This window comes from Rhineura floridana, chromosome 1 (genome assembly GCF_030035675.1).
Source record: "Rhineura floridana isolate rRhiFlo1 chromosome 1, rRhiFlo1.hap2, whole genome shotgun sequence".
Taxonomy (NCBI): Eukaryota; Metazoa; Chordata; class Lepidosauria; order Squamata; family Rhineuridae; genus Rhineura; species Rhineura floridana.
Genome location: NC_084480.1, coordinates 58739146 through 58765997, shown reverse-complemented (window position 1 = coordinate 58765997; position 26852 = coordinate 58739146). Strand labels below are relative to the sequence as shown.

The following is a 26852-nucleotide window of genomic DNA, read 5'->3' as shown; positions in this document are numbered from 1 at the left end:
GGGAAAAGCCCAGAGCCCTTTTGGATTTTTTTCTGACAGTTCTCATAATCTGTTGAAATTCATTAAACATCACCCATGTTCACAGAGTATCTGTAATCCTATTACTGACCTTGCCCCATACGCTGACCTTCATCTTCTGCAGTTTAAAAGTTTTAAAAATCCCTGGCTGATTTTTAATTAATTTAAGAAATTTTGCCTTGAACTCAATGATAGTGTTGGGAGTGCTCAGTAAGAACCAACTGTCTGTTTTCTAAAAGCCAGATTCACAGCTGCTGGGCTTTGTTAATCAAGAGGCCACACCCACACCAGACCTTTATTTCACGTGAGACAGTCCTGGTTTCCCCTAGAGAATCCTGGGAAGTATAGTTCGTGAAGGGTGCTGAGAGGAGACTCCTATTCCACTGACAGAGCTCCAGTGGCCAGACAGGTTTTACAGTCAGCCACTCTGATTGAAGATCTGTGAGGGGAACAGGGCATCTCCTAGCAGCTCTCAGCACCCTTCACTAACTACATTTCTTTGGAGAAGCCATGACAGTCCAAAGTGAAATAAAGGCCTGGTGTGGATGTGGCCAGGGACAGCTTTGGTTTAAATTTGGGTGGGAGGCTACATCTGCCTGCTGTAGAATAAAAAGGTACGGGAAATGCTGAAAAGCAATGATACTGTTCACAATGTTTTCCTTTTGGAAAGGAAAGGGGTTTCCCCTCTGCCCAGTGCCCACCCACCCAATCTCCTCCCCTACCCTCCTCCTACCCTCCCTGCCCCTCCACCAGGTCAGTGCTGGATTATGCCTCTCTCATCCTTACCTGTCCCTTCTCTCCTGCCCTCTTTCTTCTTTGTTTTAGCAGGAAGGAAGCAACATTATTAAGACAGCTGACATAGTTCAGATAGTCACTTTACTCAGCAATTTTAGTGAAGTTTCCTATAGGAAATCATTTTCTTTTGCTTCTATTTCTGTGAATATGTGAAGTACAGCAACACTTTGCAAAATTTACACTAAAAAACCTCCAAAAATAATTGTGGAATAATGGCCTGACTGTTCTGCAGAATACGTTGCAATGGTCATCAGGAGTGTCTCAGTTTGCACAAGATAAAACAGTGGATGGTGAAATATATTCTAGCAAAATTCTAGGTGTGCTCTATGTTTTTAATTGACCATGCCCACCTTGCCTTAAATGAAGTGGTTTAAACATAGCAGGCTGAAAACATGCATCTTGGGCAGGCTACGTTTGTTTTTTCCAGCAGCTAGAGTCATTGCTGAAGTAGCAACATATTGTAATCAGTCTGATATTGCATCAAACTTCAATTTCAGATTCAACTGTTAATGCACCCAAAATAGAAATAGAACATAACCTCCAATTTGAAACACAAAAGGCTGTCTTCACCATCATATGACACTGACCAATACAAAGGCTTTGAAATTAATAAAAATAAATTTGACACAGATTTCTAGGATGAATAATGAGGGAAATAAAATTTTCTAGATTAGAATCTCTGTAGAAACAATAGCGACACAGGAATTAAGCAAAGTAAGAAGAACACCGACAAACATACAAAAATGTAATTCTCCTTCTTTGGAGTTGGCAGATATTGCTGCCACTCACCATATGCTTAGAGGGACATGTTACAAAATTCTTGCAAGCTACACAGCAAGTGGATTGGACTGTGCAAGACCAACCCAAATTGTGTTTGCATTTTGACAAATGTGTAGGGCAGTCCAATATCTCAGAGAGGAGGTCAGGTTTCCTGCTCCCCTGGTGCATTCACTATAGCTGTCCAATTTTCCTGCTTTTTAAAGTTTGAAAGAAAGATCTGTGGGCTATAGGTAAGTTCTTAAACCGCAAGGTTTTTTGCCTATTAGTCAATTATATGTTCTCATTTATGCACATAAAGATTTATTTCAATATTCCTGTCATTTGTTAGATGTTAGAACTAATCTATATTGTTGTACAATTTTTCATCTCATGAGGACTGATTTCCTTCTCACTCTCACCTGCCGTTGCTGTTATTGGCACCGCTTTAAATTTCACTGAAACATCTGCAAATATCCCCCCAGTCCTTGTGACATTAATTATTGGTCCAATGTAATTTTCAGCAACTCGTACAGCTGCTGCTGACAACTGCAATGTTCCAAAAGCATCATCACTGGCATTGATAATTATGTGAGCAATAGTATCACCTTTAGCTCCAAAGCGAGGAGAATCTAAAACTGAAATACAAAAGAATGTGGTGAGATACCATCTGAGATCTCTGTTTCGTAACTACTTTAATGCACACAGTTTTAAAGAAGGTTTTGACAACACCTTGCCTGGGGGCAACAAATTTAACATAGCTCAAAAAATTTGCTAACCATACTTTATTATAAGTTTTTATATGCAGTAACATCAAACACATACAAATCAAAATACACTGGGTTTTTAATTTGTCTTATATAATAACTGTATATTATGTAAGGTTACGGTAAACCAAAAAAATGTGATTATCAGCTCCCATCAAAGACTCTAATGCAGGGATTGTCATGAGCCCCACAGAGCGGTCCTGGAGTGTTGAAGAAGACGACAAAGATACACAATGGACCCCAGGGGAGGGTTCTAGCAACTTGGAATGAGGAAGTGCTGAGGAAGTAGACTTCAGTACTTTTGACAGTTATAGCTCCTACCCCTTACTTCCAACAACAGATGGAACACTGATTGATGAGGAGCCCGTCCCTTCTCCTCCCCTTCACCCCTCCTCTCTTCCCAAGGCACTGCTGCTGCAAATACCTCTTCTAGAGGAGGGTCTCGATGAAACACCACCGCCCTCATCACCCCAGACTTGCAGAAACTGAGACAGCAGGCTCAGCTTTCCCCCACTTTCCCACCTAGAAGGAGTGCTCACATGCTTGCACATTCCCATTCTGTGACACTTTCCTCAACGCAGGAAAAAAGAGCCTGCCCAGTTGTAAGGGTATGTGTCTAATTGCTGCAACAACATCTTAGCTTTGAGTAGTCATGTCTAGTTATGTCATGTAGAGATGCACCATCTTATGTGACCTGTAAGCCCATCCATGAAGTGCACTAAACTGCAGTTTTTCATTAAACACACTGGAGAAAGGTACACCAGCGAGTTTCAGTCTGATTCTAATAGGCTGGGCCAGGACAGGGAGGACCTTCCAGATGTTTTGGACTACAAATCCCATCAGGCCCAGCCAGCAGAGGAATTGTAGTCCAACTTTTTCTGGAGGACTACAGGTTCCCCACCTCTAATGCATAAGGTAGGACAGTGCCAAAACTTGAATTATATTGAACATAATAGTTCCACATTTAGAGTCTTGTGGGCTTCACAGAAACATTTGGCTTTAGAAATAGGATGCTTCCTTAGATAGACCTTTGGCCTGATCCAGCAGCTCTCTTTTATATAGTAATGTATCCAAAGCTCAATAAAAACAGGATTTAATTCTCAATTACGGCATTATATCTGGAATTCTTATGATGAAATATACATGACAGTTCAGTTATCCCACAGAGCTTCATATCTGACTCCTCTGCTTTTCAAGAATGAAAGGAAAGGTAATTAGAAAACCTGGGGAACTTTGAAGTGCAAATCAGTATATAATCTTCTAAATAAAGCTGGATAATTAGCATCCATACTTTCAGGCATACAGACAGACACACCTCTCTGTATTATATACTGTAATCTATAAGAAAAGCAAACACACAAAAGATCATGAGATAAAAGTTATGCAAAGTCCCAGAATGCAAAGGAATCTAATCAGGCATTCGGCAATGCGGCAAAGAAACCTTCTCCATCTGTTATGCTTGCAGAGATTAATCCCTGTTTGGTGGGTGGAATGGGGAAAGCACCGTTTGGAATATGTGAAAGGTACTGACTGCTTTCCACTGTGAACAGAACTTTCCACTGTAGATAGGAGAACTGTCAGTAATGGATGAAACACTGGTTATTTCTTATTGGGTACACCCAGTGCCATTCTGGGAAAGGACAAAAATCCTTAATGATCAGTATGAATGCGTGTGACTGGCATGATGATGATGATGATGATGATCATTGAGATTCCAAGAACTGGTATAGAGGCACAAAAGGGATTGCAGGGGTTTGCATAATAGGCTACAGTGCAATATAAGTTAGCACACCAGTGGCTGGCTGATGATTTAACAGCAGCTCCCCATGTGAAGTTTCATACTTTCATTCTCCTGAACAAAGAAGGTTGGACTATCTGAATAGGAGAAGATTAAAGAGGAGAGGTCTTCCTGACAACTGATTCTGAACTGAGAAAAATGGGAATCAAAGAAGATTAAGGGAGACTGAGCTGAGGAAAAGGGGGATTTGTTTAAGTTGTAGGGAGTGAAGCAAAGGGAGAATCTAGGAGAACACATTTTAGTGGGATCTAAGGAAAGTGTGGGATAACATTTGCTTCATGATTCATTGCCTAATCTCCCTGCAAATAAATCAGGATGGATGCTCAATAAACAGGTTATCTGGAAACAGCATAGGGTACAAATGAGTTTGGAGGGTCATGTAGGAATGTATGAATTGTTGTAGGGAGAGAAGAGATCTGGACCTGCCTGTGATGTCTCTGTATATATAATACTGTAAATATGGTAAGTGCGGGTTTATTAGAGTATATGTGGTAAGTAGACTTGTTACAAGGCAGGGCCATGGAGCCTGCTAAACTACAATTCACACCCCGCACCCCCACCTAATGGTATGGCTGGTTATGCTTTCCCACGAGGTTTTGTGCGAAGAGTAACAAGGGCAGAAATTAAGATACAAAACTAAAGCTACAGCATAAATGTTCTGCATAATTGTTATCTTGTCCTTTGGCAAATTTCCCTCACCCACAGTGAATCCCATTGTTTGTTAGGAGCCTTAGTTTTTTCAGGGTCAGTTAGAGATACATACACACATACACAACATCACCAGACTTTCATACCCTCCTTGGCAGGAGGGGGAGAGAGGAAAAAAGTATTTTAAAACCGAGGCTTGAAGGTAGAAAAAAAAGAGAGGAGAGGAAGAAAGAAAAAGGGGGGCTGAGGAACATCAGAGCTCCGACACACATGTACTACGCTCTCAAGGAACGCATCAAGGACTGCAGGGACAGAACCGGGGAGACTCTGGGTCTCGGTGCAAAACCTTGAGACCAAGAGATCCCTTCCTGGTTTTGGATCAGAGCTCTTTCACATAGCTTCAGCTGCATTCAATTGCCCACTCAGGGCCTAGGAGAGGTAATCATTCCTACTTTTTATAGTAATAGGGTCCTTTGATTTCTTAACTTTAAAGTTATGAATGGGTTAGGATATTAATGATTAATGCTGCCATGCACCCAAGTAATTCTGTAATGCTTTCCTACTCTTTCTCTCAATAAAATCAAGCTTTGCTTTATTTTGGTTTGGACCTGCATTTCTTGGGTTAAATATATACACCATTTAAGCACATTTCAGGGCAAAGTGCTTGTTTTTATCCCTAGCAAAAGATCCCCTCCTCTCAAGGAGGTGTGTTTCATGGGACATGAGGGTGGCAAATGCACACACTCAGGTTCCCAAGAGCACATGTCGTAACAGACTGAGTGAATGGGGGGAGTACATGCATTGGAATGTTGATGAGTGTTGTATGATGATTGGCTGAGTGTTTGCGTGTCTGAAAGTATAAATGAGAGGATGACAGTTGAGAGGGGGTTCGGTTCTTGTTGGTTGCTTGGTTCAGTTAGTTCTGTGGGCTGGTTTGGATAGGGTGAATTGGATTAGGCGGGTGGTGAGGCAGGTTATTGATGACTAAGAAACATAAAGAGTAACACATCCTATGAAACCACATGCTTGTTGACTAAACCTCTAAGTAATCTTGTTATTCCCTGTGTATATAAATAAATATTTCTTGGTTTACCAAAACACCTGATCCTTGGCTGGGCTTTCACAGGCCAGAAGGGTGGCCAGGGCATATACCAAGGTTGGGAAATAGTATCAATGGTGGCAGCGGTGAAGAGATAGTGTAGCATCATCAGGTATCCAGAGCAACCCAGGGCTGTAATCTTTATAGGCATAAAGATACAGGCCTGTAAGTGCACCCAGACACAAAGTAGCAATAAGCCAGGAGGAGATGAAGGCACAGTCTCAAGGCAATATTGTTTACAGGGAGTGTCTGGTGGTGCTGCCTAGCAGGGGGATCTTGAGAGATCTTTGCTAGAGCTGGTGAGAGAAGAGACCAGGACCCTGAGGTGGGACTGTGACAAGGCGGTAACCACAGGTGGGGTCCTGACACGGCCATATTCCTCTAGAAGCACACAAGCAGGATATTACTTCTCCTTGGCATCTGGTATTCCAAGGTGCAATGTTTCTAAATATGGGGGTTCCATTTAAGTATCATATATAATCATTCTTTTATAGCTTTACTCTCCATGCATTTCTCTAATCCCCTAATCTAAATTTGAGGCTATTGCTACACCCTGCAGCAGTGAGTTCTATACAATAATCATAGAAGTGGAAGGTAATTTGCTACCAGGCCAAGTTTTGGTGTACAAAGCCCTATGCAGCTCAGGACTAGGATACCTGAAAGACCATTATATCCCTTACATACCCAGTTGATCACTGCGCTCTGCAGGTGAGGGCCTCCTGCAGATACCATCTTATCAGGAGGTTCATTGTATACAATATAGGAAACAGACCTTTAGTGTGGCAGCACCTACCCTGTGGAATTCCCTCCCTTTGAATATTACATAGGCGCCATCTCTGCTATCTTTTCGGCGCCTTTTGAAGACTTTTCTTTTTCAACAAGCCTTTTAAGTTGAGAGCTATCCCAGTCTGTGTCAGAATTGCTTAATAAGTTTTTAATAATGTTTTTAACCCTTTAAAAAGTTTTTAAAATGTTTTTAAAGCTGTTTTGTCTTAATGCATTTTAAGATTTGTTTTTATGATGTTTTAAAGTGTTTTTAGTGCCTTGTTTGCCGCCCTGGGCTCCTGCTGGGAAGAAGGGCGGGATACAAATTAAATAAATAATAATAATAATAATAATTTGGAGGTCATCTAGTTCAGCCCTTTGCCAACTGCAGAATAGAACTACAGTGTCCCTGGCAGATGGCTGTCCAGCATTGTATGAAGAAATAATGATGTGGTAGTGCTTGGGAGTCTGCCAAAATTTCTTTTCCTTTTTCTTTGTAAATATAGGAAGCAAAAATTTCAAATATGGGGGGGGGGGAAATCAGATCAGTACAGGAAGGTTTGGATCAGATTAGAAGAGGTTATTTTTGGAAGGGAAGACACGTCAGGAGTGGCAGAGGAAAGTAGAAGGGACTTGTAAAGCATCCAAGCATCTTGTAGACACCAGTTCTTCTGCTATGAAGCGGTCCGAGAATCATGGGATACAGTCTGATCCAGTCTCATAAGTTACAAGGCCCAAGAGGGATCTGTTTAAAAAACCCCAGAAAATGGACAAAACTCATGTAACTTTTTTTTAGTAGGCATACAAATAACCAATTACCTGGCTTGTTGCAGCTACTTTTTTTTCCTACTGCTCTAGGCACCTCTATGCTCATAATAAGTGGATCTTCTAACATCATTCAGAAGCAAATTCTGCAATTTTGTTTGCCGTGGGCAGAAAAAAATTGCAGCCCCTCAAGCAAAGCAGTCACGTGTACCATTGCTTAGTATAATTTTGTACAAACAATTTGAGTCAGTGGCATATATAAGTTTTCAACATTTTTTCACATTCTATTGCAGCAAATCTAGCAAAGCTGGAAATGTATAGACTTACTTGGCCGATACTGGACTCCTTCTACCAGTGTTACACGAAGCAGCTCTACAAATGCAGATTCTGATTTCTCTGGTTCATTATCATCCAGAATAGGGAACTCTATAGTAGCCTCACTTTCATTGGCAGCAAATATTACAAATCCTGAAATGGGCAGATAGTCTTGTTCCCGTCTTGCCCTAGCAACATTTGATGGCAGATGGGGTGATTCATCCTCATCACCTATGGTTCTATAGGTAACCTTTACTACTCCCATGAGACCTTTTAACCTTACTATTGTAAGGGTGATGTTCTTGGCTTCTTCCTCAACTTTGATTGGCCTGTTTTTCTCAGAGAAAATTAAAAGCCCATAGGGGTCATCATTTGCAAGAATTGTTAATGTAGCATTGGTGTGGACTCCAAGGCGTCCACAGGAAACATTGATGATCCAAACTGAAAATGTCTTGTCTAGTTCTGGAATTTCATCAGGCAAGATCTGCACTGTTAAATTTGCTTTTTGTTGTTCTATATTGAAAGTTATGTTGCCAGCGGTAGAAACTAGATCCTCAGTATCATCAGGCACTATTAACCAATGCAAAGTCACCTGGGACAAGGCACCATAGCTTCTGACAACCTGAAGAGCAAAACAGTAAATTATTATTGTTGCATCATGAAGATGAAAGAACCTCGCCCTCCAAGCTGTTTAGTCTGCATTGTCCCTGTGTCACTTGATACAAGGCACTGAGGAATAGCCCTGTGAGTCAGATCCGTGTTGGCTACTTAGGGCAGCACAAGGAATTTGAGGCAAGTATGTCAGGAACTCCAGATGACTGAGCACAATTGCCCTGCTTATGCAGACCACTTTTTTCTTCAGGTGGTGATGGTTGAGTTAAGGCCAACTGCATTGTTTGCCACAACCAGAACCCACAATTTTATAAGCTAGCAAAAACTACCTCAGTGTTGATGAGAAGTGGTGTGTCAAATTGCAGATTCTGCATATGAGCCTAAGTGATTTAAAATGAGCAAAGAGCAGCCACCACAAACAAGGCATTTATTGCCGCTCAGAAACACTCACAAACATGCACAATCTTACCCCTTCCATTGACTTTACTGGTCAAATCAGCCTTGAGGATCTAACATAATTGTCTTTCCTTCCCCTTGTTCTGACCCCTCAACTGTATGCAATAGCATAAATATTTACATCTGTGCAAAAGGGAAGGACTCCTGTTCTTTGAGTACATCACTCATGCAGATCGTAGTATGCTGAAGCTACACCAGTGTGACTCTTTTTTGCAGCTACAGTTCTTACATTATAGCTAAGGTATAAAGATAAACATTAATTCAAAAACTAGACCTTCTTTCTTTCTTTTTCTTCTTTTTGCTTATGAGATCACACTACAATGCCCTGCCCATCTTCCATCAAAGCTTACTTACAGCCTAAGTAAGTAAGCTCCTTCTAGGAGGAAGGGTGGGATATAAATTTAATAAATAATAGAAAACCTGATTCACCAGTATGCATTGGTCGCAAAGACAGGAACTCCTCTACCTTTTATATCTATGTTGTATTAGAAGGGCTGTTCACCTATTAGACAGGGCAGAACTCCATATATTAGTGTCATGCTTACAAGGGCTAGAGAAATTGAAAACCATCTTAATATCAGTGTGTACCTGGGCATCTCCATTTGTATAATCCTTTCCTCCATGTAATCATAGTCCCTGCCATGCAAGTGTGAGGATGGACCTCTTAGATATGAGATGATAACCCGTAGGCCCACATATCTTGTGAACAGAATAAACCAGAGTATCAGCCAAATCAGAGAGTTTGCAGTGGGTGAATCAGAAATCAGATGCATAATTTTGCTCCAATCTGCCCCTATTCCAAAAGTGTCTCCCTCAGAATCAGATATCCCTGCCAACTAAACAGATTTTAATTTATTTTTCAAATTACAGAGCATTATGGTACCAAATGTATTATAAAAACTCTCAAGCAGGGCTGGGGAATCTGTTGTCCTCCAGATATTATTAATCCCCAACACCCATCAGCCCCAGCCAGCATAGTCAATGATCAAGGATGGTGGGGAGCTGTAGCCCAACAACAAGCTGGAAAGACACAAGTTCCCCAGCCCTGCACCAGAAATAGTATGGTTAAACATGATGCCATATCTGTAAACTCAAATTTGTTGACCTCAAGTGTGACCGTTCCACCTCCATCCTCAGGTTCAGATCCACTGACAGCGAGGGATTCAGAAGTGAATTCAAATACACCATAAGCATCATCAGAAGCTTCAATAGTTACTATGATGTGAGATGCTATTCCCAGGCTGGCTGTTGACACCAAGAAGAAGAAGAAAATCACTATCTGAAGCAGCACAAATGAAATTTGAAATGGCAAACTCTTGAAATAATCTGTTTTTTCTCACATGTGGAATGCTCAGTGGGAATTCTTTATGAATGCTAATAAAATAATTTGTTCACATCTTTTTTCTCTACAGTATCAAATGCAGTATTTGAACATGACATGCAACTGAATTAGGGCAGGTGTCTTCCCCTCTCTCCATGTTGTTATAAAAAATGATAAAAATATAAAAAACCTAACAAAGAGGTTTAGGCTGCAATCCTATGTACACTTACTTGGGTTACAGTTCCCATAGAGCTCAGTGGAACTTGCATCTGAATATAAATGTATCAGTTTGTGCTTTTAGGCTTATAATTACCAGCCCAAGTGCACACAATAGAAGCTGAGTGCAAAGAAATGGCACACTTTATATGCACATTCCTAAAGATCTCCCAGTTTGTTGGATAATTGTGGATTGAAAATGTAATTTCTACAAATGGAAGAAATCCAGTACAATGGGATTGTGAAGGAAATTAAATACTTCCCTCTCATTTAAGTAGTGAAGCAGAATATATTATGAAGGAAGAGATAATTTCACATGTAGGTTGAGCTATTTCTACCCCAAGACCTTTAACCATTTGCATTAACAGATACAACTTTGAAGGTGTTTTTGGAAATGAGCACCAGTTATCTTAAGGGAAATGTCTGAATTTGTTTACCTAAATTGGGACCATCAGTTTGTACATCAGAACCACAAAGGAACTTCACCAGAAGTTCCTCTGTCTTCTTCCTGCCCAAACATAGTTCACCACCTTTCTTAACTGACACACACTCTCATGCTCCACTTCTCCAGTGGATTGGGAATGACTGGACAGCAGTGTGTCCACAGCAATTGTCTCACCACAGTGGCAGCTGGTGGCTCCATGTCCATGGGGCAGTGGAATCCGCACAGGTTTTAGTCCAAACTTTGGACAGCTCCTTGAAAGTTTGGACTCAACCCAGAGCAGATTCCACTGCCCCACGACATGGAGCCACCAGCCACCACTGCCTTCCCACCTCCCTATTGGTATGCTTTGACCATCTCCTATTCACTACCAGGTTCTCAAATTTACTTCCAGCTAAATCAGGATGGGGAACCTCAGGCCCAGTGGCTGAATGTGGCACTCCAGGTCTCTCCATCTGGTCCTCGGAACTCCCCACGCCATGCTCCTGCTCTCCAGACCACACCCCTCGCTGCCCTGCTTCACACCCTGAGTATTTTTGCCTTGCTGGAATGTGTCCTTGAACTCTGATCATGCCTCTTGCTTGTCTAGACTGAGAATGGAAAAGGGTGTGTGAGTGTGTATGGCAACTAGGCCTATACATATACATATAAAGGTAACATTTATATTACTATCTCCATCAATTTTTCCCTCTGGCCCAACTACCACTGGCATGTGGCCCTTGGAAGGTTGCCCAGGAAGAAATGTGGCTCTCAGGTTAAAAAAAAGTTCACCACCCCGAGCTAAATTAAAAGTCAAACTATTACAGGAGACTGCTAAGATGTAGTTGCAAAAATGTGCTGGAATTTATAACTCCTATTTGCACAAACAGCAACTACTGTATAGAGGAAATATCAAAAGTCCTCTTCAGGGGTTCATCTTGAACACACGAAGACAAAACTATATAGAAGGGGACATATGCACTGGCTCCACCCCAATGTTTCTGGATGTGCCAGGTACAGCCCCTCCACCCCCAACCTTAATGTGTTTAGTGCAAATGTTTGAAGTGGACTTTCATGCTAAACACATGAAGGTCAGAAGTGGAGGAAGCATGCCCAGTGTCAGGCCCAGGATGTGACTCAGGAACCAGACCAACGATTGTAGTTAATTCGTGTTTTATTAGGGTAATGTCCAAACAAAGACTGCGTTTTCTCATGAATCAATACAGGGATACAGGTCCTGCGGCATTGGGAGAAAGTTGACAGAGCAAGGGACTTCTTCCCGCCTGTTCTTTAAGAAGGGGCCAAACGGGCGCGCAATCTTTCGCTCCTCCTTAACTGCCCCTCAGGTACTGCCCGCCTTCCCCCCTTCTCTCCTGTCTTTTCAGCTGTCTGCGTGTGCGCGGTGAGGGGGGAAGCATCACCCCCTCCTCTTCTGAAGTTTCCGATTCCAGGATGGGGGATAGGGGAGGGGCTGATGGTAAACTGCCTCCCCGCTTTTTGGCTGTGAGCAGCCCTCCCTCTTCCCCCTCTTGCTCTGAGCCTGAAAGAGGGGGAGGCGTGAGAATATCCAGGGAGGGCTCAGGCTCCCCGTTGCTAAGCGACCTTATCACTGGCAGTTCCTCTGTTTCGTCTTCGCTCCAAAGGGGGGAAGTTCCTCCCCCTTCCCTCTGCCATCCATCCGAATACTCTTCTCCCAACTCTCCGGGATCCAGCTCCCCGGGATTGGGACCCCAGCTCTGCCTTCCGACACCATCCCCCCTCCCAGGCTGTGCCCCCCTCCCCTTGTCTGGCTTGGGACGGTGGGGAAAACGTTGATGGAAAAGTTTTACCAATTCTGGAGCATGCACATCAGCTGCATCTTCCCATGATCTGTCAGCCACCCCATAGCCTTTCCAGTGAATCAAGTACTGCAGCTTGTGGCGTCTGATCCTGGAATCTAAGATCTCCTCAACTTCAAACTCAAGCTGCTCATTTACCAGGAGTGGAGCTCCGGGAGGTTCCTCTGGCCGTAACTCACTGGGAGGGGTGGCTTTCGTTAAGAGGGATCGATGGAACACAGGATGTATTTTAAAAGTGTCAGGCAGCTTCAGTCGGTACGCCACGGGATTGATTTGAGTTTCTATTTCGAAAGGACCCACCCTCTTGTCTTGTAATTTTCTACATTTGCCCGGCATCTGGAGGAAGCGGGTGGACAGCCATACCTGGTCTCCTGGTTGAAGGGGGGGGGCCTCCTTCCTGTGCAGGTCAGCAACTCGCTTGTACTCCGTTTTGGCTTTGTTTAACTGCTGTTTCAGTGTCTGTTGCGCCGCTTGCAATTCCTTAAGGAAGTTCTCAGCTGCCGGTACCAGCATTCCTTCTGAGCTGCTTGGAAAGACTATAGGATGGAATCCATAATTAGCGAAGAACGGGGTTTGTTGAGTGCTGGAGTGCAGAGAATTGTTGTAGGCGAACTCTGCAAAATGCAAATATGATACCCAGTCAGTCTGTTGATAGGACACATAACTTCGTAAATATCTTTTCAAAACAGCGTTCAAGCGTTCCGTCTGCCCATCTGTCTGGGGGTGATGGGCGGAGGAGAGTTTTAATTCCGTCTGCAACTGTTTCCACATTGCTCTCCAAAATTTGGCTGTGAACTGAGTTCCTCGGTCTGAGACTACGCTGTTTGGCAATCCATGCAGCCGGTAGACTTCTTTTATGAATAACTTGGCCGTTTCTTTAGCCTCTAAGGCCCCTGCACAAGGAAGAAAGTGTGCCATTTTGGTAAGTAGATCCACCACTACTAAGATGGCTGTCATTCCTTGGGACTTGGGTAGATCAGTTATAAAATCCATGGAGAGGTCCTTCCAGGGTTCGTGTGGGACAGGCAACGGTTGTAACAGTCCTGCTGGTGTCCCTGTTTGTGTTTTTGTCCGCAGACAGACAGAGCAGGACTTTACATAACTCTCAATATCCTGACGCATTTTAGGCCACCAGAAGTCCTTGGCCACGTTCTGAATGGTCTTGTAAATCCCAAAGTGTCCCGCTGTGATGGAATCATGACACTGGCGTAGGATTCTGAGCCTTAATTCCCCTTCTGGCACATATCTGGCGGTTTTGAACCATAACAGTCCATTTCTCCAGTGAAAGGTTACTTCTGAGTCTTGACCTTGTCCCGTCTCCTGCTGATATTTTAGCATGTCTGCATCTTCTTGTTGTGCCTTTTTGAGTTCCTCTTCCCATGAAGGCTGGCATACTCCCAACGTTAATTTCTCTGGCGGGATTACGTACTGAGGCTGGTCCTCGGATTCACTTTCTTTGTATCGTGGCTGTCTGGATAAGGCATCCGCTCTCTGGTTTTTGGCTTGGGCATGGTAAGTAATCTGGAAGTTAAACCTAGTGAAGAACTGGGACCATCTTACCTGTCTCTGGTTCAGCTTTCTGGCTGTTTGGAGGCTTTCAAGATTCTTGTGGTCGGAGCGCACTTCAATTCGATGAGAGGTCCCCTCTAGGTATTGTCTCCAGTTTTTAAAAGAGTCCTTGATGGCCAGCAGCTCCTTCTCCCAAACTGTGTAGTTCTTCTCTGCAGGCTTTAACTTCCGAGAGAAGTACGCACAGGGGTGCAGCTCCTTCCCTTCTTGGTCTAATTGTAGCAGGACCCCCCCGATGGCAAAATCTGAAACATCTGCTTCCACTACGAAAGGGCGGTTCGGATCAGCAAAGCGCAGAATGGGCTCAGTAGCAAACCTTCTCTTCAGCTCCTCAAAGGCCTTGGTGGCGTTCTCTGTCCATTGAAACTTCTTCTTCCCCCTTAAACAGTCAGTCAGAGGAGCTGTTAATTTGGAAAACCCTGGAATGAACTTTCTGTAATAAGTGGCAAACCCCAAAAACCATTGTACATCCTTTTTGGTGACAGGTTGGCCCCAGTCCAATATGCAGCTTACTTTCCCTGGCTCCATCTCCACGCCTTCCGCTGAGATTCGATATCCAAGGAAGTCTAGAGACTTGAGGTCAAATCCACATTTCTCTAATTTAGCATACAGGTGATTTTCTCTCAGTCTCTTCAACACCGTCTTCACATGCTGGTCGTGGTCTTCCTGGTTCTTTGAGAACACCAGGATATCATCTAAGTTACAGATTACATACGTGTCCAACAAGTCTCTAAACACGTCGTTCATGAATTTTTGAAAAATTCCTGGACTTCCACAAAGCCCGAACGGCATGACCAGGTATTCATACTGTCCGTTAGCGATCAAGAATCCTGTTTTCCATTCATCTCCCTCCTTCATTCTGATCAGATTGTACGCTCCTCTCAAATCCAACTTCGTGAAGATTTTTGCAGAGCGCAGTCGGTCCAGCAACTCTGAGATCAGGGGCAGCGGGTAGCTGTTGGGGATGGTGATCTGGTTCAATGCGTGATAGTCGTTACAGGGTCTGAGTTCCCCCCCCTTCTTTTTCACAAACAATAGTGGCGCTCCAGCAGGGGATTGTGAGGGGCGTATGAATCCTCGCCTCAGGTTTTTATCCAGGAATTCCTTCAGGGCCTCCCTCTCATTCTCTGTGAGAGAGTAGATTCTCCCTGATGGGATGCTGGCTCCTGGCACTAGATCAATCGCACAGTCGTAAGGGCGGTGGGGGGGTAAAGTCTCTGCCTCTTTTTCATCAAACACATCTTTGAATTCTTCATACTTTGGCGGCAGGGTCACTTGCTCGATCTCTTGCACTGCCCCCGCTAAGGTGTTCTTGATTCCTTCAGGTTGACAGTTCTCCTGGCAATACTGTGAGGTGAACCACACCACCGCCTCCTTCCAACTTATTTTGGGTTCATGCTTTGCTAGCCAGGGCATTCCCAGAATCACCTCAAAGTTCGAGAGATCTGACACGTATAGCGAAATGAACTCTTCGTGCCCAGGGATTTGAAGTTTCACTTCCTCCGTGGCTTGTGTCACCCCTCCTGACTTCAGGGTTCTCCCATCGATAGTCTCCACAGCTAGGGGAGCATCCAGTTTCCACCAGGAAATTCCATGACGCTTGACTAACTTTGCATCAATAAAATTTGTGGAGGCTCCACTGTCAATTAAGGCAGTGGAATTAAACACCACTCCTCTGGAAGTTGTAATCTGAATAGGCAAGACCAACACCCCCTTTGAGGGAGGTTGGATCGTTGGGGGGCCTTTATACAACGCTGCCCCCAGTCCACCGGCCTGCACGTGGACTGGGTGTTCTAGTTTCCCGACGGCTCGGCTTTCCCCCCTCTCAGTCCACAGTCTCTGGCCACATGGCCCGGCTTTGAACAATAAAAGCATAAACGTTCCCAGCGTCGTCTTTCCTTTTCTTCTTCCGACAGTCTTGGCCTAGCCCCTCCCTGTCCCTCAGTTGCATTACCTGCCATCCCTGTAGTGGGAAGGGTCTTGTTGCGGGATGCCGAGGCTGAGTATCTCGGGACCTCCTGCTTCCTTTCCAGGCGCCTTCCTTCCATCCGGTGATCTATCTGTAGGCATAGCCGGATGAGCCCTGGTAGGTCAGCGGGGGGGGAGGTCCTGGCCAACTCATCCAGGATTTCAGCATTTAATCCACTCCGGTACATAAACATCAGGGCGGCGTCATTGTAACCAGTTTCCTGGGACAGAATTTTAAAAGCGTTAGTGTACTCGGAAACAGTCCCTTTAGCTTGCTTCAGAGCGCCTAGTTGCCGCACTACTGTTTCAGCCCTTTGCGGGTCTTGAAACATCTCGGTCATCTCCTGTATAAATCCTCTGTACCTTCCTAAGACAGTATCCTTTCTCACGAGATACGGAGTCACCCATTTTGCAGCTTCTCCCTCCAGGAGGCTAATCACGAAAGCTACTTTAGCCCCATCGTCTGGAAATTCTGTGTGCCTGACATCCAGATATAACTCACATTGAGCCACGAAGGTTGCCAACTGATCACTTTGTCCCACGTATTTTGGGGGCAATCCAATGGGAACCTTTACTACGGCAGCTGGAGGGGCTGTTCGCATCTGGTCTATCGTGGCCTTCAAGGTTTGATTATCCGTCTTCAGCGCCTTGACTGCTGCTAGCAGGGCTTGAACATCCATCTGCAAATCAGCTACCGTAGTCCTCAGGAGTTCTACTTCTTCTGTCTCAGAAGTGGGGTTTGTCCCCCCCACTGCTCCCTCTGACATCTTGTCCCAGTCAAGTGAAGAGAGCGTTGAGGGTGATTTAGGTGGCTCTGTCAAGCTGTCAGGCCCAGGATGTGACTCAGGAACCAGACCAACAATTGTAGTTAATTCGTGTTTTATTAGGGTAATGTCCAAACAAAGACTGCGTTTTCTCATGAATCAATACAGGGATACAGGTCCTGCGGCATTGGGAGAAAGTTGACAGAGCAAGGGACTTCTTCCCGCCTGTTCTTTAAGAAGGGGCCAAACGGGCGCGCAATCTTTCACTCCTCCTTAACTGCCCCTCAGGTACTGCCCGCCTTCCCCCCTTCTCTCCTGTCTTTTCAGCTGTCTGCGTGTGCGCGGTGAGGGGGGAAGCATCACCCCCTCCTCTTCTGAAGTTTCCGATTCCAGGATGGGGGATAGGGGAGGGGCTGATGGTAAACTGCCTCCCCGCTTTTCGGCTGTTAGCAGCCCTCCCTCTTCCCCCTCTTGCTCTGAGCCTGAAAGAGGGGGAGGCGTGAGAATGTCCAGGGAGGGCTCAGGCTCCCCGTTGCTAAGCGACCTTATCACTGGCAGTTCCTCTGTTTCGTCTTCGCTCCAAAGGGGGGGAAGTTCCTCCCCCTTCCCTCTGCCATCCATCCGAATACTCTTCTCCCAACTCTCCAGGATCCAGCTCCCTGGGATTGGGACCCCAGCTCTGCCTTCCGACACCCAGTGACGTGCCCATCCTTCTACCCACTTTTGTCCACACGTGTCCAGGCTGAATGCCTGAAGGGGGCTTTAATATTTAACCAATCATTTATTCACAAAGCTGTTGGTCATACTGTCATTTAACAATATTTTGGTTTTATTGGCTTAAGCAAAGTCCTTTTAAAGAATTACACCATAAAATAGAATTAATAGTATGAAACATTGGCGACCCATACAGACAAAAATGGTATAATCAATAAATGAACTGTCAATTTAAAGGAATAACACAAATGGTATAGCTTGTATTATTGAGATTTTTTTTAAAAAAAGTATGAGAAAATACAGAGCATAAGCAATCATGAAAATGGAGAAAAGGTGAGATACCACTGGAGAGAAGACAACAGTGTGTCTGTGTGGGGAGGGGAGAGCACTGCCTCAGACTAAGTGCTTTAATTAGAGTTAAATAAGGATGATTGGTTTTTGTTGGGCTTTGATCTTAAAAATCCTTGAAGGATGTGTATTCCTGAAATGAAGTTACAACACTGTCTTGAAAATGGATTTCATGGGAGCATGTTTCCTCCAAGATAGTTTGGAGGGATGGAATAGACCTCCTTATCATTGTTGCCTTACATCTGCCTCTTGACATAACTAGGAAAGCAAGAAAGTTTACAACAGCAAGGAAATGTGATCAAAGTATTTTGGAATATGTGTGATTAGTTTTAGACTAAAATATTTTTTTGGGGGGAATAAACCAGTCTGCAGGTCTCAAAGAGAAATATCCACATCAGGTGCTTTATACGAAGGCAGATTTTCAGCTACTGTATCAAACTACTGATTTCAAAGTAAATGTTACATTTTACTTTGATATGTGACATTTAAAGTGAATCCAAGAAGGATTTATAAAAGGTCAAATGAAGCCTGTAAACTGATGCACATTTTGAAAGTGAGCCCCAGGGAAGACAGAGAGACAAATTCCAAGTAAACATGCATGGAATTATAACATTCTTGTTTGGTAGAAACAAGAAGCAAATCGTCAGTGACAGGAAAAATTGATTGCATATGTGTACTGTGATTCATAGGTAGCTCATGGAAAGCACAATGGCAAGGTATTCCAGTTACAACAAAACATTTGGGATAATTCAATAGTCAGCTTAGAGGAAAAATACAGAATAAGCAGCTTACCAGGTTGATGGACAGCAGGAAGGAGGAAGTCCAAGTCCCCATCACCACTACCACTGCCTTCATTAAAGAGTTCAGCAACTTCAAGAACACATACAGAGACATAGAAATACACACACACACACACACATACATAAAAGATGAAAGAAAACACTTTGACACAACTCTGGACAAACAGATAAATAAAATATTCCAGAAAAACATTACAAGGCTTTTCAAGACGACAGAATATTGATAAAAGCCAGGAGACACATGTGATTGTTTTATTTTATTGAGCTGGGGGTATTGAGGCATGTGCTATCATTAGGCATCAGTGACAGATATCTGATATTTTAGAAGTGGACAAGCACGTAAGTCTGAAAAGACAGAACCCATAAACAAAAACTTAGATTAATGGGTGCTGTAAATGCTAATAACACAAGCACGCAAGATAAAGGATTCAGTGAACCAGCATGATTTTAAAAGGTTGATTTTTGGCTTCTTCATTTTAGACAGCATTTATGTAGGGTTGCTGGTTTTCTCAATTCTTTACCTAAATTCGTTTAGGAAGTGTGTATTAATCTGGCAACTGAAAAAAGGAATGCGAAACTATTCTTGAGGAGAAGCAGCATGAGAATTCCTGCAAAAGAAGGTCATGATGCTCCTAGCTCTTATGTAAGCACAATAGCAGAACTATGCAGAACCTGACAGCAACTTAAAATCAAAAGTAATTTCATGGGGGGGGGCTGAGAATACTAAAATGTACATGGCACCTAAAGTCTTTTTGACTTTGCAGTCTGATATTTTCCATCTTCTAAAAATATTGAATTAAGGTGAACCATCAAGATACCTATTAACTCCGTGTAAAAAGTTTCCTTTCTAATAAGTTTGATTAGAGCCTATTAACACATCACAGAGGTCAATGTTTTAACTATGCCTGTTCCCCAGCTCGATAAATCTACCTTCCAGACTTTCCCTGCCCCAGAAACAAAGCTTTCCATGGTCTTTAGCATTCCTCACCACACAGACGTCTAGCTTCTCCCCACGTTGTCCACATAGCAGCCACTGCAACTTGGGTGTACTGTTTATCCCTCACATTGTGCCAACATTCATTTCTCAAAAGCCAAGATTGTGTTCCAATGTGTCTTGTACAATCCCACACACACTGCTTTTTAATCCATTTTTTTTGTCAAGCAAAAATAACAATATGAAAGTTGTTTCCCATGGCTGCCAATGGCAAGGATCCTGGTAGTATGCATGGATTCTTTTTTGCAAGATCATAACCATTTGCCATGGCATGGACCAAGCAATGGCAAATGCAGCAAAAAACAAACAAACACCCTTGTCTTTGGAATGATCTCATGCTATCCAAAAGCATCCAACCATGTCTACTTTCTTTTGAGCATTGCTCTGTGTTTGACAATCAATAATAATGAAGAAATGCGATGAACAAAAGAAAATTGGAGAGCTAATGTTCAATTTCAGTGAGGGAAATTGTAAGTCCACCTTTGGAAGATCAAGTTTCCCAGAATGGTCTGGCTATAATAAAATTGCAAGTCTCCAAATGAGACCATGTACATGTAGAGAAAAGTAAATCTGTTAACTTTTACCTGCTCCACCTGGATTCAGCAGTTCCACTTTAAAAGCCTTTTCCAGCTCAGGGATAGAATTATCTGTAATGTTAACGATAATGTACTTGTATCTTTCTCCTGGCAGAAATTCCAAGGTGCCTGTAATGCCCTGCAGTAAAAAGGCTATTTATACTTTTGGTTAAAACTTATTATTGTAGCAGTATGAGTTTGCTGATAAAAGAGAAATAATCAGAAGCAAACAATTCTATTGTGCATCAACAAATCAAATTACTTATACAAGCTTGCTTTGACAGGGCAGACATGCCATTCTGGCATGAGAGGCTGGCAGGGAGGGACAGTGGCATGGACCTGGCCTCCTAACAGCAGCATCGATACAATGTACCAGGACAGTGAGGAGGCAGGGTAGAGTGGTGGTGAAGCTTGGGTGGTTTGGACACGGCAGTTCATGCCTGAACCATCCTGACTTTGCCACCACTGTGACCCACCTCCTCACTGTTCTAGTACATGAGAGTGACACTGCTGCCAGGAGGCCAGGCAGCACCCCTCATGACCAACTGCTCCTACATCCTGGTACATTTGAGAGATTTTGTTGTTGTTGTTGTTATGTGCCTTCAAGTCAATTACGACTTATGGTGACCCTATGGCTTATTGGAACTCACAGTATGACTGGTAGGTTCTGCTAGTCCCCACCTTTCTCCTGCTGAAGCACAATGGTGACTGAATTGCGATTGCATAATATGCTCTCTGCACAATGTAAAGACAGGTCTATCCCCCATCTACTGCACAACAGCAAGCAAATTGCATGTGCACAAAGGAGCCTCTAAAGCCTGTGAAAATGCCTTGGATGCTCCATTGCATGTGCAATGTGGCCAATCAAACTCACTCATGGATATTGTTGTTCACAGTATCCAGGGCCCAGAGCAAATGCAGGAGGAGTGGAGGCTCATCTGAACCCCAAAACTGACACTCGCACCCACCTGAACTCTCGAATGTAAAAATTGCCTTGTATTCATGCCCTGATCAAAAGCTAAAAACAATTATTACTTTTAAAAGCACCAATTAAAGGATATAAATAGGATTCCAACAAGAAACAAACTGATATTACACAGACAAACACAGAGCTAATTAGTATCTGTCACTTTTTTTAGTCTCCCATTCGTACCTGATAATCTTGAGGACTAAAGGCTGTCAATGAAACCGTTTTGTATTGTACAAGAACCATTCCTAGTAGGCCTTGTGCTCGAACAACAAGCAACCTGACATGTCCAATTTCTTCCTTGACAGTAATGTGGGGTGCTGTGATGGCTGGAAGAATGATGTTATCACTGTTGACTGAAGGCTGCCCCACTGAGAACTGCAACAAACCTGACAGAAGCAAGATACAACTCTCCTGTCATTTTATCTTCAGTGATAGCAAGTTATTTGCTAATAAAAATTAACTTCTCCACTTGAAAGTAAGTTTTATACATAAACATACATGTATATTGAGACATGGCTGCATTTTCAAGAACACGACATTTGGTCAGGGAAAAGTGAGGTTAACTTTCTTTTCCCGTAAGTGGTTGCATATGATTTTGAAGTCAACCTATGTGCCCATTAAAAATAATTTCTAGTTAACATTATCTTTGTCAGGAAAACTTGTTTCTGTGGCCTCAACGCATGGCTCTGCTATGAGGGATTGTGGCTAACATCTTGCTGCTGGGAAGCAGTTTGTTCTCACTAGCTGAGCCATGAGCTCATGATTGAAGCCACCTGCATTGTCTGGTGCAAGCTGGTGCTCAAGATCACCAGCCTACCTAGCTGTGGGAGTGCATGTCTGAGAAGGCACGATCAGGCCCTGGAATATTCCATCACCAGAAGTCTCCTGATTAAGCCCCCTAAGATGTTGCTGTGTTTCCCTATAAAAGTTAGAATTTTCTTTGCCTAGTTGCCCCAGATCTTACCTGACATTACATCTTGGGCAATGTGTTCTGCTGTTCCAGTTGAGGTCAGGTATCTTTGCTATCCTAATCTCTGTTTGGCTTGTTCAGGGTTAGCAATAGTTAATTTTGTTATTTTTATCCTCTTTTTCATTTCTCAACTGTCTTTTGATTATTATTGGCGGTTTATACCTATGCCTTATGGGTGTTCTGGGTTTAAGGTTTTTTATGCTGCTATTTTTATGCATCTATTTTTTAATAAACCTACTTATTATCTATTGGTGTGGGTCCTTCCAGGTAAGCCTTGGGTACTAAGCCAGCACCTTGGCCTTTTGGCTACTGCCATTGATTAATCTGTTTGGCTTACAGCTCCAAGAAGCAAAGAGTCAGGCTTTTAGCTCTTGTCTCTTTGGAATCCCAAGGACGTCCATTTAATTTAAGGTTTGGGATTTCTCTGGCTCAAACAGGTGGCTAGATGGGGTGGTGGTAGTGTTATCTACCTTAGAGGGTTGGTTTTGGCTGTTTTTCAACTCTGGTAGATTGGCAACTGAGGGTGCCTTATTGAGGGTGTCTTACAAGAGCCCAGAATTTTTGGATCTAGTGATCTTGACTATCTCTGGCCTGGTTTAAATATTGTTTAAACAAACTACTGGTTTAATGTGAATGAACAGCGTGCTGGTACATACTGCTCAGAAGTCCACATAGCACTTCTTCTACACTCCTGCACTGCCTAAGGAACATTCCAGAGTCTGAGTTGTTGGGATGTCTGAACCCAGGGTCAGGGTTGGTTTCTTCCAAACAAACCTTGGTTACCACTCATGGTTTGTTTGGAGACAAACAAAATCATTTAAAGCCAGACTCTGGCTTGTTCCCTTAGTGTCATAGCAGTACCGGTAGAGTAGGAACACTATAGGGACATTTGAACATTATCCACCAGCATGCTGCTCATTCACATTAAACCATAGTTTGTTTGGAACTATGGTTTAATGTGATGAGCAAACCAACCTCTGTTTATCAAACTGTCCAGAATTCATAATTCTTTCCCAAGAATTTGTCATTTAGCAGGAATAACTCCAATACTGGATGGTGCTGCCAGTTTGTTTTCAATACAAAGAATGCACTGACTCAGGAAAGAAAAGGGTCAGTGCAGAGCTCGGCTTTCCACTCTGACTGTTGCCTGAATAAAGAAATCTTGGTTGATTGATTGTTTGAGTAAATTAAATGATTATGTAATCAATCAACTCTGCATACAAAAGTATATGGAAAAAGTTTTAAAGAAAAAAGTATACTTTGTTTTTAGATAAGGCAGAGAGAATGCCTCTTCTAAGATGGCGATTGCCAACTAATGTTTTTGTAAATGCTTGTATAAAATATAAAGGAGAAATTATTTCCATTTGCATTTTAATGTACACCTGTTCAATTTGTTCTTCCTGTACCAATATGCGAATTGAAACAGTTATCATTCAAAATTTGCACTCCTCAAATTTTGCAATAAAGTTCTCCAACCAAAAATTGCATATACAGTGGGAAAGGTCACAGAAAATGTGTATTTTAGTGAAAATAATATACAAAAATGCTTTATATTAGGGGAAATTGCTTGCAAATATGTGTACATTTGACAAAAATGTGTATATTAGAAGAAATGTAAACAAAAATGAATTTTCTCTCATATATGCATTTTTGGCGTGGACTTTTTAAAAAAAATGCAAACTGATGTGGAAATAAGATCTAAACTTAAGAATGGAAAAATGTGAAACTGAGAGAAACTGAAATTAATCATCACTGTTTTCTTCATAGTGAATTAAAGCAATCTTGCGTTCTTGGAAATAAAGCATAGTGGATACATACAATAGCATACATGCTTTCCATTTATTTATAAATAGTTGGATCATCTGATATCTTTTGCTCTGCTTTATATTTTGTCAAATTATCCTTTACAGCATACTCCCACATTTTATTAATTTATTAATTTGTCTCTGGTATTTTTTATTGTTTCCAGTATTTGCATACGTGGTGGAAAGTAGGGCTGCAATGTTTAGTCAATGAATCAATGTTTAGTCAATGAATACGTGGCAGAGCTGGGATCCTGATAGCTCATCCAGGGGTCTGCCAGGAAGCCTAGCCTAGCAGAAGGGGTGCTGGTGGAAGCTGGTGGGTGTATCGGAGGAGGAGCTGAGGGGGAGACTTATGCAACATCCAACTCCCATTCAGAGCACTCCTGCGGGTCCCAATACAGGCCAAAGTTACACCAAGAAAAAGGTCAGTCTAAGAAAATAATTCTAATGGAAGTCAATGGGGAACGCTTACTTGCAAGTTGGGGTATTCATGAGAGCTGGCTTTTTCTTTTTCATTCATGCATGCAGCTCCTGGTGGAGCTAATATTCCACCTGCTTGGAGGCTCTTGAATACAAAATGGATGCTGCGGAGCTTCTCACCGGCTCCTCTGCCTGCACCCCTTCCACCAGCTTCCCATGAGTTGGATTGCTCAGCCCATGTCACAGCCCTACTTTCCACCAAATATAACTTCCAACTGACCGTTGTTTGCAGTAGTAATTTTTTATGTACCTCCATGCAAATACAGAATAGCATTTTGGTGAGCTTTTTTTTTTTAAAAAAACCACTTATTAAAAAAACGAATTAAGATATTAACTGTACCCAGCAAATGGGAAAACCAATATAAATAAAACAATATCCTTCACCATTACCATAAGGGTGGTCACTGGCTTTGATGGTGATGTAGGTAGTTTCCTTCTCTGGATCTATGCTTGCTCCACTAGTTGGGGTTGAACCTATTTTTCCATCTCCTGCAACAGCAGACACTAAAGTCACCTGGAAATATTCATTCAGCTCAGGTATATCATCATCAAGCACAAGCAAATTCAAAACCTGGATACAAAGAAGACAAATTAAATTAAAATGATTGCATTAAGAAAGACACATTCATTTCAGTAATAGTAACACCTAGTATTTCACGTCAACACGTTTGGGACACATTCTTTCCGTATTGGCGCAGCGTCTACGGCTGCCTGCTTGGGTTTTTCCCAAGGCCAGTTACAGTCCCTGGGCAGATGGCGTTCCACAGCCTCTAGGTCTTATATTCGGCCTTTTCGAGGGGTTCCAAAAACCAGTTTGTGACTTGTTTCTGTCACTGTTATAAGTTTCCATTGTTTGTTTTGACAGGCCTCTGGAAGGGAGACGACAGAGTGCACATCCTCCTCTGCGGCCATAGTATGGTCCTTTGGGCAGGCCGCAGGGCGGCGAAGTCGCGTTTGGGCACGCAGCTTGGGCTTAGCCGGTGGGCTACTGTGCAATGGTTGGGCCGCCATGGGATGCGCTGGGACAGGCTCCTTCCAGCGCTCTTCCAGACGGCAGTAGTTCGGAATGCACCACAGTTTTTGGTCATTCACCTGGGTGGAAATGACCTTGGCATGTAGAAGGGTAGAGCCCTTATTGAACAGGCGACTGCTGACTTCCGGGCCATTATGCAGCGTTGGCCGGGGGTACACTTGATTTGGTCCAATATTTTACCCCGTAGGCACTGGAATTATATGGGTGACCCTAGTGGGATAAATAGGACCCGCAAAGAAGTAAATAGGCAGCTCCGTCTTGCTCTATTGGACTCTGGTGGTTTTGTCATTCACCATCCAGAGATAAGGCGCAGTAAGGTTGAGCTATATCGGTCAGATGGCGTTCATATGACCGATGTAGGTAATGAGATCCTTTTAGAAGACCTGCAGAGGGGCTTGAAGGACATCTTGTCTGAATGTGGGGTAAAGGGTGACTAAACAGAGGTTTGTCCCCTTTCTGTGGCGAGGAAGTGTGGGAAAGGTTGAAGGTGAAGGGCAGCTAGGTGACACCTTTAGGCACCTTTGGAGGTGATAGGCGGTTCCGGAGGCCTGCAGCTCCGGGTTTTACGGCCCGAGGGCAGGATACGGGTCACCTTTGGGGCCAACAGGTCACATCCACCCGGAGTTTCACGGCACCGGGGGGCGGTGACGCAGGTTGGCCTCCCTACGCACAATTGGAGTGTGGTCAGGGCAAGGGGTTGACAGATTGCACCCCTTTGCCCGACAGGGGTTTGGGTCGCCCGAATAGCTGCAAGCAGGCTTTGCCTGACTCACCAGTTGAATCCCGCACTTAAGTTCCCCTTTGCAGGTTCATTATCATAATATGAATTTGGTTTAATAAAGTGGCCCGTTGTTTAACCCATCATATTGTGTCTGCGTCTTATTTCACCCCTGGGTCGCAACCCCGCTTCGCACCCGGGACTTACCGGGTTGCGGGGCGTGTTTGCAGCCCGGGTGAATCCAGAGCCTCCATGTTTGAAGAGGGCAAGCGCGCCGGACTGGCGTGACGTAGCCACGGTGCGCTTCTAGAGGGGGCGGGGCATGCGAGCTTATTTAAGCTCGCGCTGTCCGCCCCCTCTCCCTCTTCATAATTGTGGCACCCGCCCTACCCTCCCTGTGCTGCGGTGTGATTCATTTGGTCGCCTCTGGGGCCGAGTAGGAATTTTTGGCTTGCCTGCGTTTTAGCCGGCAGGTTTCTTTTGCCTACTCCATACTGTGGTTAGCAGGAAGGGCATTCAGGGTTAGTACAGGTGTTTTTTTGTGGTTATTAGGT

At 43.5% G+C, this 26852-nt stretch overlaps 1 protein-coding gene across 14 annotated transcripts in view; it reads right to left on the bottom strand.

Moving 5' to 3' along the window:
• The window catches only part of ADGRV1 (adhesion G protein-coupled receptor V1), a 432032-nt gene that overhangs the window by 323601 nt on the left and 81579 nt on the right, over nt 1-26852 (bottom strand). For 13 of the 14 annotated variants that reach the window (XM_061622198.1, XM_061622202.1, XM_061622203.1 and 10 more), the window contains 7 exons: nt 24938-25118; nt 21476-21678; nt 20332-20461; nt 18746-18823; nt 9900-10039; nt 7739-8348; nt 1992-2207 (listed from right to left, as the gene is read on the bottom strand). In XM_061622198.1, coding sequence (XP_061478182.1) covers nt 1992-2207; nt 7739-8348; nt 9900-10039; nt 18746-18823; nt 20332-20461; nt 21476-21678; nt 24938-25118 — 1558 coding nt within the window. The remainder of the gene's footprint in view (nt 1-1991; nt 2208-7738; nt 8349-9899; nt 10040-18745; nt 18824-20331; nt 20462-21475; nt 21679-24937; nt 25119-26852) is intronic. The other variant, XM_061622200.1, reaches the window with a different exon arrangement.